The sequence below is a fragment of the Anser cygnoides genome, chromosome 2 (genome assembly GCF_040182565.1).
Source record: "Anser cygnoides isolate HZ-2024a breed goose chromosome 2, Taihu_goose_T2T_genome, whole genome shotgun sequence".
NCBI lineage: Eukaryota > Metazoa > Chordata > Aves > Anseriformes > Anatidae > Anser > Anser cygnoides.
Genome location: NC_089874.1, coordinates 69,273,020 through 69,293,079, shown reverse-complemented (window position 1 = coordinate 69,293,079; position 20,060 = coordinate 69,273,020). Strand labels below are relative to the sequence as shown.

Sequence of the window (20,060 nt, the reverse complement as noted above, 5' to 3'; positions counted from 1 at the left end):
GCTGTTATCCTTTTTTTTTTTTTTTGGGGGGGGGGGGGGGGGGGGGGTGATGATCTAGTATTTTTTACTTATTTTGTAATTTGCACATTTATTTTAAGACTGTTCCAGATCTTGTTATTATGGGTCTTTGACCACAGGATGTTATTGGTTGCTAGTTATTTGGCCATTTGCTTTATACCCAGGAGTAACTGGTTTGGATATGTAAGTAATAGATTTCAATGAATTTTAAAAGCAAATTAGTTTTTTGTTTTTTTTTTTCTCCAGGGAGTTTCAAAACAGTTAGAGCTCCCTGAAAAGGAAAATGCCACTTCTCATTACATTGTCAGCCTTGGAGGGAGAGAATTAATCCAAAGTTTGTTTTGTTGTCTTAGATTTTTTTTTGTTTTGTTTTCTTAGATTTTTTGTTGTTGTTGCTGTTTCTTGTTTAAAGGAAGGAAATAGGTATCTAATTTGTTTTTCATAACTACCAGCAAATTTTCTCTTGAAATATTATTGGTAGTGGGTTAAAAAAAATCTTGAACACCTGAATTGCTTTTCTAAAGAAGCGTGATTGAGTAAGGGAAGAAGGAAAATGTAGGTGTAATGCACCATAGGTTGAGAAAAACATACAAGTTACCTTTTATGAAAGTAAACATTTTCTGTAATGATGTATCTCCATTCCTACTAGCTTACAAGAATTTGTGAAGGACGCTGGAAATTACAGCAAGAAAATAGTAGATGATCTTCTGGACCAGATCACTAATGGAGATCATTCCAAAACTGTTTGTCAGCTAAAGCAGGTGTGTCCTTGATGCATGGAAATGTCACAGGTTCATGAAAACAAGGACGGGCCTGTATCTGGTTTTTAATATTCTTTGAGTGGCATTGTTTTCCAGTGTCAAGTTAAGCAGTGCAGGCTCAGATGTTCATACAACCACGTGGGGAAACAAATTGCTAACTGAATTAATCAGCAGAGAAGTAATCTTCCTCTAACTTTTCCTCAGCTAGATCAATTCTCCAGTGTGGTTCACCAGGTGACTGCAGAAGGGAACAAGCAGGGCCAGCATATGGGGGGGGGGGGTGACCAACAAACTGAGGTTGTGTGCAGCCTGTCACACAATGTCATGACTTAAATTTCTGCTTCTGAGTTATAATGCAAAGGATATTTTAAGGATTTATTTTTCTTTGTTTAAATGCAAAATGTATTCTTTGTGGAAGGGTTAATAATTTGAAGTATTGGAGAAGGGATTAATACCACTGTACTGATACCTATTACCTAACAGTGCTAGCTTTTAAATCTGCATAATATGTCTGAAAGAAAACCTTTTAGCTTTTTTCAAAAGCACTTTACCGTCAAGATCCATACTAAGACTGAAGAGGAGATTTCCTCAGATACGTGTATAATACCAGGGGAAATATTTGCATTTGGGAATGTTAGTCTAAGACAAAATAAACTACAAGAAATTGCAGAACCTTGTTTGAACCTTGTTTCATCTTATCTTCACTCATAAAACCACTCAGTTTGAAATAAATGCCTGCTGGTTAAAATGACGACACTTTGATTCTAGAAGTAAAGAGTGGAGAAGGGGAGGAGAGGTGGAAGGTATTCAAACTTCCTGACATAGTGAAAATAAAATTATGGTAAACCTTTGTAGCCTTAGAAAATAGGAGAGGGTGGTTAATTTTGTGGTAAAAGGAGAAAATGTAATGAAAAATATGGAACATCCATCAGCATTTTCTGGGTATTTTTTCCAGTCTGTACTGGAAAAAAAAAGTTTGTATATGAAACCTCCCTAGCAGGAAAAAAATGTAAAGTATTAGTTCAAAAAAAGTCTTCTAAAATAATATTTTAAATATTCTTTTACATGTGGAAACGTGTGTATACAAAGTATGTAACTTAGCTTTAAAATAAAACACACGCCTTACCATTTTTGCTACCTTGTTGTATGAATATTGAAAGAATAGTCCAGAGAAGGGCGACGAAGCTGGTGAGGGGTCTGGAGAACAAGTCTTACGAGGAGCGGCTGAGGGAGCTGGAATTGTTCAGCCTGGAGAAGAGGAGGCTCAGGGGCGACCTTATCACTCTCTATAGGTACCTTAGAGGAGGCTGTAGTGAGGTGGGGTTTGGTCTATTCTCCCACATGCCTGGTGACAGGATGAGGGGGAATGGGCTAAAGTTGCGCCAGGGGAGGTTCAGGTTGGCTATTAGGAAAAACTTCTTTACTGAAAAGGTTGTTAGGCATTGAAATGGGCTGCCCAGGGAAGTGGTGGAGTCACCATCCCTGGAGGTCTTTAAAAGACGTTTAGATGTAGAGCTTAGTGATATGGTTTAGTGGAGGACTTGTTAGTGTTAGGTCAGAGGTTGGACTAAGTGATCTTGGAGGTCTCTTCAATCTAGATGATTCTGTGATTCTGTAATAAATTTTCTGTTAAGAAATTTCAAACAAGTGGTCAGTGGCTCTTCACACTAAGAAATACTGTCCAGTTGCGTTATGAATATGAGGAGGTTTTGTGCAGTTAAATGTGTTTCATTAGCAACGTGCCATGGTGTTTTATGCTTGAGTATGTTGTGCTGCTACATATGAGTAATAATGACTATCTCTGAAAGCGCAATCTTAAGTGATCTGGAATCAGAAGTTCCTGAAGTAATGACTAAAATGCTGCACTTGAATGTGAAGTTAACAGATAGAAGAAATAGCATAAGGAGACTCAGATTAGTTAAAATGCATAATACTAAAATATGTCAAAACAATAACAGTTATGTTGTAATTTCATTACACATACTTGAAATGCTTGATACTTGATTCTAGCTTTATTTTGTGTGAGAAATTTGAATATGCTTGAAGTTGTACAAAAGAGAAGCTTTTGTCGTATGTTGAATAAACGTAATTCTTGCTGTTTCTCTCCAGAGACGAAACATCCCAATAAAACCACTGGATGAAGTTAAAGTAAGTTATACTGATGCTTGGTTTTTTTGTTCGTGTTTTTTTAATTGAAAAAAATGTCTTGATTTTTGAAGTAGAGAACATGATAGTGTCTGGGCTGTGAACATTCAAATTTATTTAATGTTCATCTATTCTGTGTAATATAGCACTCCGTTTATTTCACTCAGAGGGTGCCGAGGCACTGGAACAGGTTGCCCATAGAAGTCATGGATGCCTCATCCCTGGAGGTATTCAAGAACAGGTTGGATGAGGCCCTGGGCAACCTGATCTAGTGGCTGGCATCCCTGCCTATGGCAGTGGGCTTGGAACTAGGTGATCTTTAAGGTCCCTTCCAATCCAAGCCATTCTATGATTTATGAACCTTTTTTGTATTGTGAGGAAAAAATGGTCTGTTAGAATCCTGGCTAGTTCTGAATTGTTCATGTGAATGTGTGTGGTCATCCATTAGAGAAGGGCTAGTCTTTATTTATTAATTTCTTTTAGAGGATCTGTCCAAACATCACAAAACAAGACAGCATTCTGTGTTGTTTTAGGATCTGATTGTGGTAAAGCAGTCGATTACACAAGCTAGGAGTATTCTTAGGAAACATAAGTGTATAACCTGTGAAATGCTAAGATCTAAAGTGATTTGGTTTTTCTTTAGGTTCTACCAGTTCTCATAAAAGAAGAACACAAGTTGCGTAATACCTGCCCAGATTCTTCCAAACAGATTATGGTAAAATGGTTTGTAGAAAATGGGGAGTACAGAGTACGTTCATTGTGCTTCAGTGGAAGAACGTGCATGCTCTGAGGTAGAGGTTTAAAATTTCAGTATCTAGAATAAGCTAAGTACTTAAAAAGGATTATCTGACACTGCTTACTTTAGTTAGTGTGTTAGTCCAATTTTTCTCTATTCTCTTGTTAATTAAACAAACACAGTACACGTAGCTAAATCCCAGTGTCAGAAAGATCACTTAGGAATCTGAAAGATAGTTGGTCTGCTGAATCCCAGTGTCAGAAAGATCACTTAGGAATCTGAAAGATAGTTGGTCTGCTGATGATGAATATTTGAGGTTTGACCTGCCATAAAACTGGAAAAAAAAGCAGTATTTATCAGCTTTGCCCAATCCATTGAAAATGTAAGTTGGGAAGTAGGGGAAAATAATGCATATCCTAGGCTTTAACAGCTACTAATCAATAAATAGTTCTTTAAGTGGTACTAATTTTACCTTGCAAATTATTTGTGACAACATAAGATATGCGCTGTGTTCCATAGCAATTCACATTTAAATGATATGGATTACATTATACGGACTAGTGAAATTTAAGTTTTATGGAAGGGTTTTTATTTATCTAGAAGGTGACTGGTTAGGTTAATTCATAAAACTGCTATGTTATCTTTTCTAGAAATACAAAAAAGAAATACCAGGTCGTATATATACCTGCATGTCCTATACCTCCTGCTGGACCGCGCAACCTCAAAGAATTCTGATGAAATGTATTTTGAAGCTTAATGAGTTTCTTACTTTGATCTCTTGCGTTTTGCCATGTAATAGCAAATAGAAGTATTGCAGTTGAAACAAAATGCAGACTCTGTTTCGTTATCCAAAAGCACAGTGTCCAGCTCCAGCTGATACTCTCTAGAATAGGGAGGCATACCTTACAGATTTTATTAGTTAATAAAATTTTCAGTACATCCAGTGTTGCATTGAGGGAAAAGGGGTTATGGGAGTTGTTTGTGAGGGCGTGGTTCCCCCAGTGTTCTTTTGTGGGACAGGGATGAATTTGGCAAGAAATTCAGTTTGAGATGATCTGATATTAGTTTCAACAGTCCTTGATGTTGAGATGTAAGATATTTCGACTGCCTTGGAGGTTTCTTTCTGGACCTTTTGCCATTCATGTGACAGAGCCTGTCCTGGTGGTACCTTTGGCTTGTGATATGAAAGTTTGCCAAGATGGTTATAGAAGTTCCAGTTTCAAGTGTTGATGGTGCACACTTCTGAGAGTATGGATTAATCTTAAACTCTTAGTTGTTATGAAACTTATCATTACTGTTAGCCTTTTTTCATGTTTTTTTTTTATTTTTAATTAGGTTGGAGAATCTGCTGGAGATGGTAACACTTCTGATTTGGACTTTCTCTCTATGAAACCATATTCAGATGTATCTCTTGATATTTCCATGTTAAGTTCATTAGGTAAGTAATTAAATATAAGCCATCTATTATGGTTTAGTTGTACCATTAGACAAAATAACAGCTGGATTTGCTAAGAAGAAAAAGTGCTCTAAAAGTAGTAATAAATCTACAGTTAACGTAGCTAAAAGTCTAGGGCTGGTACAACATAAATGAAACCTTAGTCTGTTTTTCCTTTGAGACATTCATGTGCTAGCAAAGGTAACTTTTCTTGTACCACTGAAGAAAACAAAGTATTTGTACCTCCACATTTTGTTAGCTTTACCTGTGTTTTATGTGTGCATAGTAACCCCAAGTATTAGGAATTAATATGCAGCTTTGGCTCAGAAAGGTTATTGCTTCAGATGCTGTCTTTTGAAATAACTTCAGAAGTAGGTAAAGTAGGTAAGTAAATATACAAAGCTCAAAGATATCACCACTTGGAGTGTCCCAAAACAAACAAACCAACCAAAAAAAAAAAAAAGAAAATCCAGGTATTGGAAAGATTTTAGCTTCAAATAAGGTGACTGTATAAAGATTGGGATATGGTGTCAAATCCACATATGGTATAGGCATCCTACTTTAAATGCTACTATATATAATGTTCCCATTTCTGCAGGCTGAGGTGGCCAAATGTCTTCAAGAATGTAATCAGAAATAACTTTTGCAGTATGTGAAAGTTGTTAAACTACCTATTAAAAAATCATAAGAAAGGTGATTGAAAGTTAAAGAAAAATGCTACAGATTTCTCCCATATACGCAGTAGTATCTGAAAAGCAATTGTAAGCTCGGATTATGTTGTTACACACTAATACTACTGCAGTTCAGAAACACAAATAAATACCTGTTTTATAGGTAATGTTTAGGGGTGTCCGTTTTGCTATGAATCTCCTGCTCCATTGAAAGCTGCTGCTTTAGTCTTTCATTAAATAATTAAACTTCTTGAGTACGTAGTTTCTGGAGAGAGATTATGACATATTCTATTTCACATAATTCTTGCAATGTTAGGCAAGGTATGTGTTGAAGACAGTCCAAAGAGAAGAGAGAGTTTATTTTTTAAGTCTTCAGATGAACAGCATGTTTTCTTCATCATAGTTTTCTTTGGCTTCCTGTAAAATGAGTGCAACTGGAGAAGATACCGTTCTTAAAACTTTCTGTGATGGGGATTTCTTCACCTCCTTGAATCATGTTCTATGTTAACCATATTTTAGATTAAATATTTAAGTTATCCTACTGGTTTCCCTTCCTTTGGAGCAAACTAGATCTATTATTTCCTGTCTGGAGTTTAACAGATCACAAAGACAAATTTAACTCTTATAGCTGTTTAAGTACTAGGAATCACTTCAATTTCCCATGGTTCTTTCCTTCATCCTCCAATATCTCCAAATGCATTTCAACATGTATGTCATGAAACTGAAAACTGCAGCTGATGCCTTTCAGAAGTACAGAGGAAAATGCAATATTCCGATATTTGTGTAATAGAAAACACTTGCATTAATTTACTTTAGAATTTATTTACAATGACTTAGTAATTCATGAGTCAGTCCACATATGCTAATTACAGGTTTTTGGTTGGTAACTGATGGCCCTTAGGGAAAGTGAAGAAGGAACTTGACCATGATGATAACCATTTACACCTGGATGAAACAACTAAGCTGCTGCAGGACCTTCATGAGGCTCAAGCTGACAGAGTGGGATCTCGGCCTTCATCCAATTTGAGTTCTCTCTCCAATACCTCTGAAAGAGACCAGCATCATCTTGGTAAAGTTAACTGTGTCATAGAAGTTACAGTATTTCTATTATAATTTAAACTGTTAAAATTTGCCTTTTAATTTACATAGGTCTTTAGCATGAAACTACTCTGATAAAATAAAGCATGCAGACTGCAGGGTAACTTTTTTTTTTTTAATACACATGGCAAAGGCAACTGGGAAGACAGTTTTGGTCTGTAGAATTAAGCACATTAGTTGTAGTTACTTATTTTAGACTTATATTAAGCACAATGGAAATAATTATGAAGTGTGGTGGCTTAACATTGGCTGGTTGCCGACTACCTACCAAACCCGTCTCTCATTCTCCTTCCTTAGCAGGATGGGGAGAAAACTATGATCAAAGAAACACATTGATCAAGATAAGGACAGGGAGATCACTCAGTAATTACCATAACAGGCAAAACAGTTGACTTTGGGAAGGGTAATTTAATTTATTGCCAATTAATAAAAGAGTAGGATAGTGAGAAATAAAACGAAACCTCCCTTCCACTCTTCTTCCAGGGTCAGCTTCACCTCCAGATTTTCCTCATCCCTGCAGAGTGGCATAGGGGGATGGGGAATGGGGGTTGTGGTCAGTCCATGTCTCTGATTCTCCTTTCTCCTCAACTCTCTTTCCCTTCAGTGTAGAGTCCCTCCCATCAGATACAGTCTTTCAGAAACTGCTCCGACATGGGTCCCTCTCATGGGCTGCGGTTCTTCAAGAACTACTCAAGTGTGGGTCCTTTCCAGGGATCCCCCATGGGCCGCAGTTCCATGCTGGAGCAGGTTTTCTGGCAGGGCTGCAGTTCCTGACAGGAGGCTGCTCTTGCATGGGCTCTTCACAGATTGCAACTTCCTTCAGGGCATCCTGCTGCATTGTTGGGTCCTCCATGGCCTGCAGAGGGTCTGGTTCACCATGATCATCTCCTTAGGCTGCAGGGGAATCTCTGCTCCAATGCCTGGAGCACCTCCACCCTCTGCTTCTTGGCAGACCTTGGTGTCTGAATAGTTGGTTTTTCACATTTTTCTCACTCCTTTCTCCTACAGCTTTTGCACTGCTTTTTTTGCACAGCTACCAAAACCTAGCCACATAAACACAGTATATGAAACTGATTGGGAGATGACAATATGCCCTTGCATTTTATGCTTTTAGGAAATACTAATGAATATGTTATATAGTTATGTGTATTATACAATATAAATTTATATAACTGTGGCATACCTATACGCAACAAGTCACAGGTAGGATTTTGCAATAGCCTTCCATTGTCAACTGAATAATTTAACGATAAGACAAGATGATAGGGTAACACACAACAATTTGATGTCACTTTTAAGAAAGTATGCGATGTTATTTGGATATACTAAGTTACATCTTCTGTAATTCTTCAACTCAAAGTAATAATAATAATTGCTTTTCAAAAAGAATCTAAATTGCTAAAGAATCTTGCGGTTTCTTTTTAAAATCTCCCTGTTTAAATATCATGTAAATTTCTGTGTTGCTTTAAAAGACTGAAGGCAACATACTAAATAACCATGCTATTTGTTTATTTCATTTTTCTGTACTTTTAAGGGTTTAGATTTTTTTTTTTCCCATTTGCTTCAGGAAGTCCTTCTCATCTGAGTGTTGGAGAACAGCAAGACATGGTTCACGATCCTTACGAATTTCTTCAGTCTCCAGAAACCTCAAATGCTACTACTAACTAATCTGTTGTACATTTTATATATATATATGTATATATATACACATATATATGTGTATGTATGTGTGTGTATATATATATATTGTTTTTTAGTTGTATTATGTTATCATAAAGTTTTTGTACGTGGCAGAAACCTCAATTTTGTCCTCTTTCATGTGAGGATCCCTGTATAAAGTTGCCATATATGCTGAATCTTGGTTGAAAAATGTTAAGTAATGTGTTACGGAATTTGCGTTTTATAGAAACTAAACAGCAATCATTGTTCTAGCATCATGACAACAATCATGAAATGTTTCCCATTGAATCGTGTACCAGTTTCTGTTCAGGTCTTAACTTGAACATCCTCAAAGAGGAATATTTTATTTCAGCAGTGACAGAGCTGAATGAATTGTGATAATTATTAATGTTTCCCATTTTCTAACCATAATAATCTGTGAAAGTGGTTTTTGTTTCCCCATATTTGTAAATTCTTGTTTCATGTTTCATTACCCTAGAGAATACTTGATATGAGAGTAACAATACTTGTAGTTGTGTGAAAATGCTCGCTACATTAATTCTACCCTGGATCAAAAAAAGGTGGATGCTTTTGTGATCCCTTGTGTCTTAAAAATGAAGAAAATATAATACTCATCTTTTAATTCAATATTTGCTTGGATGAAAAAAAAATACTGGATGAGAAGTGCTTTTTCAGTAGTTCTAAAGTAAAACCTTTAAAATTCAGTACTGATGTATTGGGGGGGTTGTACCACTGTTATCTACAAGCTGGACAAATGCTACAGACTTGCAATAGTTTGTAAATATTAATACAAAAACACGTTTTGTTTGCAGATATACCTGGTGAAAATTTGATTCCTCATCTTTCATAAGTCTGATATACTAGGAGCTTCTGGTCTGAATTTTTATGCTGCTTTATATGCATGTATATTTCATGATGCAAAATACAGTTGTAATCAAAATCAACTGTGAGAGCCACCGAGGAAATTTGTCAGGTAACTGAAATCAAAGTCTTGATACAGTTTTTATCTAGGAAGGTTTGTTCACTCAAACCAGGATGTTTGTGGTTGGGACTGTTTCCTTTCCCTCTTGATCTCCCTCTGAGATGCTTCCTCCACCCCTTCCCCCATCCTGTTCCTTAGGGATATGTGTTTTCTGTTTGAACATAACATATAATGTTATGTTCAATTTATTACAACTTAAAGGACTTCTGTTACGATGCTTGTGTAAGGAATTATGATGGTCTTTTCCCCTTTATGGATTAGTAGCATGCTCTTTCTGTTGCCATGAGTCATTTGTGGACTACCACCTGAATTGAATCAAAGATGTAATCAATTCTTTTTTGCCCCTCCCCCAGTCAGGTTGGCACAATATTCAAGGGAACAATGTTCTACTTAAAGGTTAGAAGTAAAAAGTGGGAGTCAGAAAACAGAACTCTCAAAATCAGCATTGCCTGTAAAGCCTTTTCTGTCTTCGTCAGTTATTTTATGAACTCTTGATTGCTGAAGTTCTGACACCTATGATTCTCTCAGAGTGCAGATCTGCAGCATACTCCTCACACACAGTGCCAGTGCATCTTTCTGGTGTCTCACCTTAATACTGAAAGGAAACGCTAAGACTTTGATAAGATATTCACCTGATTTATCAAAGTATCTTACCTAAGTAATTCTTTGATATAAAGATCTTATTTTTGTAGTTCATCGTGATGTCAGAAGTTTTGGTAAAATAGAATGTTTGCTGGCTAATAGCACTGTTTGTCTGTTAAAATTCAAAAGGTCTGCAAGCTCTTTGACTTCTACAGAGTGCATATATTGTGTTGGACAAAAAAAAAGTTGTCGTCACAACAGCTAGAATGGGCAGGAGGAGAACAGTTAGAGGTCATAGCAGTAACTTGTGATAAATATATTCTCATCTCTGAGGGAAAATGATTGTATTTGAGTATATAGTAAACATGTTCCAAAAGGCATGTTTGGTGGGGGAGGATTTATTTTTTATTTTTTTAACTCAGACAATAGATTTGGTATAAAACAATTTGTGGGATGTTTTTGGAAAGGCAAATGAAACGCAAATGTTGATGTATGGTAGACTTTAAGTGGTAATGGAGGTTCAGGTTTGTGAGCAATGTTTTATTTTTAATTATTAATAATTTGTTATCTTTCAAACACCATCTGATGTTCACTCTTATGTTACTAGAAGTAACCTATGCCACCAGTCTGATTCCAGGCTTGTTTCATGAAAAAATATTATAGCAAGAAATAAGGAGAATAGGAATTCAGCTAATAACAGCTTTTAAAGCCAAGAGGACCACATTTTACAAGTAGATGATTTCTATCACATTTTCATATTTTTATACCATTTTAAAATTAATTCTTGATTAGCAATAATCTCAGAGAGGAATATTAAAAAAAAAAAAACTAGCCAAGCTCTTCTTCAGGTACACATCAAAATGACTGGCACTGCCTCTTCAGCATTTGGATAACTGCATACATCTAATCAGGTTTACAGTGTTGTTACCGTTAATATGTGATTTGAGAGGGAGAGAGAGAAAGTTTAGATCTCCCATTACATGCTGTATTGAGAAAAATTCTTAAGTCTTATCACAAAATCACAAGATGGCATATGTTGCAAGGGACCTCTAGAAGTCATCTGGTCCAACCAGGGACACCTAGAACTGCTTGTCCAGGACTATGTCCAGATTGCTTTTGAGTAGATCCGAGGAGGGAGACTCCACAACTTCTTTTGGCAACCTGTACAAGTGCCTCCTGATGTTCAGAGGGAACTTCCCATGTTTCAGTTTGTGCCCACTGCCTCTTGTCCTGTCACTGGGCACTGCTAAAAAGAGCCTGGTTCTATCCTGTTTTTACCCTCCCTTAAGGTATTTATATACATTGGCAAAATTCTCCTCTCAGCCTCCTTTTCTTCTAGCTGAATAGCTCTGGGTTTCTCAGCCTTTCCTCACAGAAGAGATGCTCCAGTGGTTTCATTATCTTTGTGGTCCTTCATTGTACTCTCTCCAGTAGGTCCACGTCTTGTACTGGGTAGCCTAGAACAGGAGACAGTACTCCAGGTGTAGCTTTATCAGGACTGAGTAGAGGGGAAGGATCTCTTCCCTCAGCTTGCTAGCAATGTGTGCTGATGCAGTGCAGATTAGTCCTACAGTTTTTTCAAGCAGCAGCACTTTGCTGACTCATATTCAATTTGGTGTCCACCAGGACATCCAGGTTCATTTCCGTCAATCTGCTTGCCAGCTGGGTTGGCCATCAGCCTGGGGTTGTTCCTCCCCAGTTGCAGGACTTTGCACTTCTCAGTGAAGTGCGTGAGACTCTTGTCAGCCCACTTCTCCAGCCTGTCGGATGTCCCTCCAGATGGCAGTATGGAGCACTAGCCATTCCTCCCAGTCACCTGCAAAGTTTCTGAGGAGTCTGTCCCATCATTCAGATTACTAATAAAGAAGTTGAACAGGACTCAGTCAATACTGGGACTCAGTATTGACTAGTATACTACTAGTTACTGACTTCCAACTAGACTTTGATGATAAATATGTTCACAAAAGTTTTTTTTTTTTTGGTAAAATATACACAGCTGGCAAGCAGTAGTAACTTTTTTTTTTTTTTACCAGTAAAAAATAAGCTGCAAGAATAAGCACTCAGGCCAAAGATAATGTGGGGACAAAAGCAGTATCTGAATTGTGGAACTGGGATTTGGTATTTTCTCTACAAGTCAAAATGCTTTCTGTGACTCCACAATGCGAGTTGTATAAAGCCTGATTAGGCAACTTATTGGATAGGAACCTGATCTGATGCATAACCAGAACTGAGGTACTGTATGTAATAGAAACATCACTACTTTTTTTTCTTTTTTTTTTTTTAAGGGAATGAGTGCTACATGAATTAACCTTCTACAGAGACAAAAACCTCTCCCATAAATAATGTTAAATGTTGGTAAGGGGACACAGACTCTTGTGGGATTGCATAGATCTTCACTCTTTGTTTTGCTGTCCATGTGACGTGATCTTATCTCAGAATTTACATCTGCACTTTTATAGAAAGTTTTGCTATTGTGCGTTTAAGCTCTTCTTTACAACTACTCCCCTAAATGTCTCTGAATACAATATCCTTAACATAGTCACCTTCTTCAATCAACGTTCCCTTAGTTTACAAAACACACAGGCTGAAAAGGGAAGAGTCAGGGTCCCAAGGCCTAGCTTTCCTTTTCCAGAAAGCTGGAAGACCAGAGGTTGCCTTTTTTTTTTTTTTTCAGAAAGTAATTTTTGCTGTCTTTGAAACACCTGCAGAAGAAAAGCTTGGAGTTGGGCGTAGATTCAGTATTGCCATTAACATGCCCCTGTGACAATGGGCACAAATTAGAATAATCTGTCTCCCTCTTCACTCTGTTTATTAGGTATTTATACACATTGCTAAGACCGCAACCCCCACTGCCCGAGACATCTCAACCTGAACAGTTCCAGCTCTCTCAGCCTCTCCCTTCATCATCTTTGTGGCTCTGTGCTGGAATCACTCTAGTAAGTCTGTATCTCTCTTGTACTGAGGAGCCCAGAGTGGTACTTCAGATGTAGCTTCACCAAAGCTGAATAGAGAGGAAGGATCACCTCTCCTGATCTGCTAGCAAAGCTATTCTGAATGCAGCCCAGAATAATAATGGCCACTTTTGATGAAAGGGTACATCTTGTGGTTAACTTGATATCAACCAGGATGCCAAGGGCTTTCCCTGCAGAGCTTCTTTCCATCTAGTGGGCTCCCAGCATGTACTGCTACATGGGGTTGTTCCTCCCCAGGTGCATGACTTTGCTCTTTTTCTTGGAGAATATCATGAGTTTCCTTTCTGCCCATTTCTCTAGCCTGTCCAGATCCCTCTGAATGGCAGGACACTTACCTGGTCTGTCAGTCACTCCTCTCATTTTTGTAGCATGTGCAGGCCTGCTGAGGTGTACTCTGCCCCATTGTCCAGATCATTAATGAAGATGTTGAACAGAATTGGATCCATCATTTAGTCCTGAGTTACCATGAGTAACTTGCTTACAACTGGACTTTGCACCACTGAACATAAACATCTGCTTAGGCCCAGACCTTCAGCCAGTTCTCAGTCCACCTCACTGTCTGCTAAGTATTTCATCCTTACGTTGTCACCTTCTCTAAGAGGATGTTATGGAAGACAGCATCAAAAGAATTCCTAAAGTTAAACAATATGCACTTCATCCACCCCACTGTGCACCTCATCGTGAAAGCTATCGTGTTGTTTAAGCATGGTTTCCCCTTTGTCACTTGACAATGACTGCTCTTCATCACCTTCTTGTCCTGAAGTAGTTTGCTGTTTTTTTTTTTTTTAATCTATATGGATAGAGTGCCAGAACTTGGCAGAAATGCTGGTAGTTGAACTAGTAAAGCTAGTAATATAGGCTTAAAAGTACAAAACAAAACAAACAAAACACCTTGAACCTTTAAGGGTCATGGAAAAAGTCTGTCAGGTAGAAAGCATATCTTACATGAATTCAGGAAGTATTCTCACTGTGCATAACCTCAATACATTCTCCATAATCCATCTAACAGAGCTGGAAGGAAATGAGTTCTGAGCAGCTGTTGTCCAGCATTTGATTTTACTTGATTGATTCTCTTGCTGCTACTCACCAAGACTGCAAGAAGGCAGGGCAGAATGAAGTTCCTCCTCTACATGTTTGAAACAAACAAAACTAGAAAGGGGAAGCATGCATCTCAACAGCTGCCCATCCTGGTCCACATCTCTCTACTCACATTTCAGGCTATCTTGACATCTATGTAGAAAACAAAAACAGGTTATCCCTATGCTGCCATTTTGTGCTTGGAATTCATTCAGCACTATATTGCAGGAGTAACATGACAATTCAGATATGCTGCCACCATTACTAGGGATTTATTATTGGAAATAGAAGACAATGAAACATTCTTTGTACTTAGTGGTTTGTCTTACAAAGAAGCTGAATGATAAGACTGGATACTAATTTTTCAGGAGAAAAAACCTCAGAAGCAGTCCTGTGAAGATCAGGATGTCCAGCTCTCTATATGCTTATGAGATGAACTGTACACCTGTTCAAAGCATGAGCAGCCAGTTTCTCCAGTAGAATACTGTGGGGAACAATGTCAAATGTTTTACTGCAATCCAGGTAGACAACATCTACAGTCTTCCCCTCATCTACTAACTGAGTCATCTTGTCATAGAAGGAGGTGAAGTTAGTCAGGCAGAACTAACCCATCATAAATCCGTGCTGGCTGCATCTGATCAATCGATTTTCCTGTATGTTTTGTGGGATGACATTCAAGCTGATCCATAAGCTTCCCTGGTACTGAGGTCAGACTGACAAGCCCATGGCTCCCTAAATCCTCCTTTCTACTCTTCTTGTAGAGTGGTGTCACATTCGCTAACCTCCAGTCAACTGGGACCTCCCCGGTTAGCCAGGACTGCTGGTAAATTACTTAAACTGGCTTGGTGAGCACTTCTGCCAGCTCCTTCAATACCCTCAAATGAATGCTGTCAGGCCCCATAGACTTGTGAAGGTTCAAATGGTGTAATACGTCACTTCCATATTCCCGTTGGATTGTAGGAGCTTCATCTCATTCCCTGTCACCATATTCCAACTCAGGGGGCTGTGTACCCTGAGAACAATTGGCCATACTAATAAATTCTGAGGCAAAAATGGCATTAAGTTCCTCAGCCCTATCCTCAGCTTTCATCCTTATCTTTCCCCTCACATCTAATAAAGGATGGAGATTCTTCTTGGTCCTCCTTTTGCTGTTAATGTATTTATAAAATGTATGCTGTAATGTGTAAATGTGTAATGTATAATCTACAAAAGCATTTTTGTCGTCTTCTACTGCTCTAGCCAAACTGAATTCTAGCTGATCTTTGGACCTCCTAATTTTCTCTCTATACAAGATGAAGAAGAAAAATCATGAAACTGTAAGAGCATGGCTTTTGTTTTTAACAGAAAGAACTTCTTTTCCATATTTAAGTTATTATCAAAATGATCTTTGTTAATCTGCTTGTTGTACTCTGTCATAAGACTTTCCTGTGATCAGTTCTAGATTTTTCTGTCATTGTGTAATAATAATAAAAATACTTTGTCAATTTATATTTCAGTCCAGAAATTAAAGATTTTAGATCCTCTAGTTGCTGACAGAATTGATGGAGTGCATCAATGAGTTTTAATTTCGTTGATTTTACAGTACAGGAGCATTTCAAGATTCTTTAATGTTTCCTTGCTACACTGCTAGCTATATCTGGGGCTGATATAGACAATTATTAAGAAAATAACTTCTAAACAATAAGTGGGGTGGCAAAAGTCATGATGGATGCTAAGAATCTCACATATATGTGTAGCTACAGGTCTTAAGTTAGCATTTCTAATGAAAAGAGATATAGCTGGTAATAAGTTCGCATACAACTGCTTTTAACTTATTAACTCAGTGTTTCACTAATCCTTAAATGAATGAGATTTTTTAAATTTGAAAATGAAAGGGAAGGGGAAATTTTTAAAAACTGTTATACTAATGAATTTCAGAGTATTTTTACTTTAAGCATTTTCCGGAAAGTGGAAAAAAAGTCTTTGTTCAACTGAAATTTTAGATCAACTATGTTATGTTATTTGACTTAAAAATATTTAGGTATGTTAGATAACATTAAGGTCTGCTGTTTATATTTAAATAAAAATGTCAACCTAAAGCAAAGTTCACATTTTATGAATTGTTCTGTCACTCTTTTCCATCAAATGGAATGTATGAAATGCCAGTCTTTTAAACAAATATGCTCCCTCTCTCGTTCCCTTAAATTATCAGTTTTCTAAGGTCTAACAGTGAGACAACTTTATATTTTTCCTGAAGCTCTAGATGGGGAAAGTTGACTTTCCTTGTAGGAATGGTGGAATTTTTGTTAAGTGAGGATTTTTAAAATCATTTTTAGAATATGACACTCTATTGTTGTAGTTAAGATTTACAACACGTTTTACTACAAAAATAATTTGTTTTCAAAGCTTGACAAAGGATATGGAGCTTAGCTTTTTTTAATATTTTTTTTTCTCTTTAAACTGTGCGCTAAAGGAAAAAGTTGCATAGTTTAAGGGAACAAGTAATCTGTATTTTCTTTCCTTTAACCAATGCTGTATTTTGAAAGGAACCCAGTAGGAAACATAATAACTTTGCACAAAACAATAAAGCAATACGTATTTGTAGTAAGATCAGAAAAGTTAATGTGTGTAAGTTCCTCTCCTTTCTCCAATTTTTTTTTTCTTTTTCTTCTTTATCCTGCTGCTATCATGATTCTGAGAAAACTGTAATCAAATCTAATCTATCACAATCAAATTTGGGTAATTCTGATTCTGCATGTATTTTGCTACTAGAAAGGAACATGGGCTGCCATGAAAAATTCTGTTAAGAGAAACATTATTACAGTCTACACTCTATGAGGTAGGGGAAATAGTTGAAAACATTGTAGCACCAGCCCCGTATTAAACATTAGGTGAGTATTCTCCACTGGGCTACTTACTATACCTCATTTTTTGTTAATCTATATTGCATTCATTTTTGCATTCAAAACTAGTCTCTCATTTAAAACCATACCTTTCTTAATCTGTTTTTCAGTTGCAGGGTAGGGAATCTTTCTGAGGCAGCTCAAGTTTCATAAAGGGTAGGTTTCCTGTGCCTCATGGTGAAAGAGAAAACTTGGGAAAAAAACAACAACATCATGATTTTGGTTTGCACTCTCAAAAGAGATTACAAATGTGTATGTCATACCCTACTGTAAAACCTATACCTGTAGTGCAGCCAAACTCAATGCTAATGTGAAGAGGCCTTAGAGCATTTATGAAGTGCTGGCTCATGCCTTAGAATACCAGAATAATAACATAAACTAGTTTAAAAATTATTATTCCAATGTCTTATTGCAAATATATATATAGACTTTTAAAAAGTCAGCTATATAACTATCTTGCATTTGAAAGATTGAGGCACCACTGCTCATTAATTGAATCTTTTTTCTTTTCTTCTTCATTTTTGCAGAAGGATTATTTTATTTCCAATACTTTAGCATAGCAATTACCAAGTTATGGTCCACTTAGATCTGGTGGACTCTGGTCTGATTGAACTCTGGTTATAAATTCAGAAGTGAGGATGCATGACAGTTCAGTAGACTTCTGCCAACTCCTGAACTGTCTCTTTTCAAATATTTTTGAGTGGATTTCCCCACACTGGTGCATCTCTTTACTGTGTCAACCCTAGACCTGGTCCTAAGCAGGTATGAGGTGGGAGACACAGCGTTTTGTGGAACACCTTCTCCACTGCACAGATCAGACCATTCCTTTTTAGTTAATTATTTTTAATTGTTTGTTATTTGTCAACAAGCACAATTTATGACAAACTGGGCAGCCATCAGGATCAGAAGCTGACAGAGCCTGGCAGGACACAGGACCTGTGTCCTGCCAAGATGTTCCTTGGTTTCTGAATTTCCTTCCTGAAGGGAGCATAGGATACTAGAAATGGCAGAAGCTGCTACACCTGGCCTCAACCCTCATACTACCCGATGCAGGTTAACGCATGCACGCACCCACCCCGTCTCTCTTAGCTCCTAGCGGTGGGAGCGGTAAGGAAGTTACCTCCTCCCGCTCGCGCGGTCTCCCCTCCACCTCTCCCTGGCCACCTGCTGCCGAGCACTGGGTAATAAGCAGGGAGGAGAGGAGAAACGCTGCTGGCAATAACCAGCCATTTAAGGCAGCAAAGGCAGAGGCTGCCCCTAGGCTGATTCATTACCTCACGCTTCGGGGAAGGCGCGAGCGACCGGCAGCTAGACAGCCCATCTGGCCTATGGAAGAGAGCGGCAGAAGGGGTCGGGCAGGCGGTGCCGAGCGCTCGCCAATACCCGGACAGCGAGGGCGGGAGCTTGGCTGAGCCGCCGCGCCGGCTTGAGACTGGCTCCCAGTAGCGCCGCAGCCAGAGGGAGAGAGTCAGGTTAGGCTGGCAGGGCTTGCTGTTCCCTCGGAGAGCCGGCGGTAAGTACGCGCTTCTTGTGGGTGAAACAGTTAGGCTCCTGAGCCCCCTCCCTCCCCCCTTCTTTTGAGCAGGGATGTTTCTTGCCCCCACCCCCTCATTAACCGAATGCAAATTAATTAGCCAGCAAGCTTTTTCTTTAGCTTGCTGGCTAATTAATTTGCATTCGGTTAATGAGGACCCAAGGGGAGGAGGCGGGAACGTTGACGTAGCTGCACAGCACTGTATCTTATCTGTGGTGCCTCGGTGGGATCAGAGTCTCTCCCAATAAGGCAGGGGTGCGCAGCCCTATGCTCCGTGCTGTCGTTATGTAACAGTCTCGGGGGGCCGCGAGCAAGGGTGCGGTTGCTTCTTTTTCCAGGAGTAATCCTTTACCTCTCCCCCTCTTCTATTTCCTTCCCTTTTTCCCACGAGACCGATGCGGAGGGGAGAGGGGCTTCGTGCAAAGCTGCTTTCGTTCCCCTGGCCCGCCGATCGGGATGGGGCCCCCAGTATCTGGCCTCAGCGGGCTCCTCCCGCTGCCGCACGGCGAAGAGACGCGCGATCGCAACCTGTGCGAGGGAGAGAGGGGTTGTTTTTTAGCTCCTGGGGACGTTGCAGTAACAGGTTCGTGGATGGGCGGTGCTGCTGGTTGTGCGAGGCTGGCTAGCCCAGGTCTGGGTGAAGGTTTCTCCCAAAGGAGCTGGAAGACAGGTCCACCTTGCGTGCAGACTAAATAAATTAATTTCTATATGTGCTTTGGAACCGATATTCTGTTTTTAGTTATTATCTGGAGACGACAATAAAACCTTAGCCCCTGCAGAGCTACCTTATTGCATTCTTGTGCAGAGCAAGCAGTCAGTCCCCTTTTGTGAAGATGGATGGGTAGAGAAGCTTTTTTTTTTTTTTTTTTTTCTCAAATGCCCAAGGGGCTTTGCCATTGAGAACCGCCCCTGTATGACGTTCTCCATGAAAACTAGCATCTGGTATCAGAGAGTATTTACAGATTGCAGTATAACACCTGCAGGTATAAAGCTGAGAGCAGTACTCTGGGGTGAAAACCTGGATGGAACAAAATATTGTGAATTAATTGGTTCTCCCCGACCCTGGCTAACTAGTTTGAAAACCAGTGAAAACAAAAACACCAAGTCATCTGAAACATTGACAACTTTCTATCTTGCAGTAGATGCTGCTGGCAAGCATCTTACCTGTTAATGTTTTGCAGGGTCTACGTAGGCAGGTGTGTGTGTGTGGTGGGCAGGGGGTGAAATTCTTGCTGACTTTTACAGAGGCTTGTATAACTGCTTATATTTGTTTAGAAAGAAAAGGAAGGGCCTGGCCCAAAATGAAACACATGATATGAGACTGTATATATGTCTATTTTCACTGATTTTTTTTATTGAGTCTTCACACTATTTTCTCAACAGGTATCATTAAATAGAATCCTTTAGAAAGCTGACCACTGTTAGCATGCTAAACAAGCATTAACGTTTGGGGAATTTTTCTGCTAGAGCTGTGAAAACCTGGGGGA

At 38.7% G+C, this 20,060-nt stretch overlaps 2 protein-coding genes across 15 annotated transcripts in view; both read left to right on the top strand.

The window, feature by feature from the left end:
• BRD9 (bromodomain containing 9) overlaps window positions 1–15,645 on the top strand; it is a 32,039-nt gene extending 16,394 nt beyond the window's left edge. For 6 of the 10 annotated variants that reach the window (XM_048053586.2, XM_048053585.2, XM_048053578.2 and 3 more), the window contains exons 12-17: window positions 668–779; window positions 2,889–2,927; window positions 3,568–3,639; window positions 4,996–5,098; window positions 6,668–6,835; window positions 8,432–15,645. In XM_048053586.2, the coding sequence (XP_047909543.1) occupies window positions 668–779; window positions 2,889–2,927; window positions 3,568–3,639; window positions 4,996–5,098; window positions 6,668–6,835; window positions 8,432–8,532 (595 nt within the window). In that variant the 3' untranslated portion in view covers window positions 8,533–15,645. Of the gene's footprint in view, window positions 1–667; window positions 780–2,888; window positions 2,928–3,567; window positions 3,716–4,995; window positions 5,099–6,638; window positions 6,836–8,431 lie in introns of those variants that run through there. The other 4 variants (XM_066992369.1, XR_007159852.2, XM_048053584.2 and 1 more) reach the window with 4 other exon arrangements.
• Window positions 15,646–18,431: 2,786 nt separating this feature from the next.
• TPPP (tubulin polymerization promoting protein) overlaps window positions 18,432–20,060 on the top strand; it is a 59,286-nt gene continuing 57,657 nt past the window's right edge. For all 5 annotated transcript variants that reach the window (XM_048053594.2, XM_066992379.1, XM_066992381.1 and 2 more), the window contains exon 1: window positions 18,432–18,552. The gene's annotated coding sequence lies outside the window, so the exon portion shown is untranslated. The remainder of the gene's footprint in view (window positions 18,553–20,060) is intronic.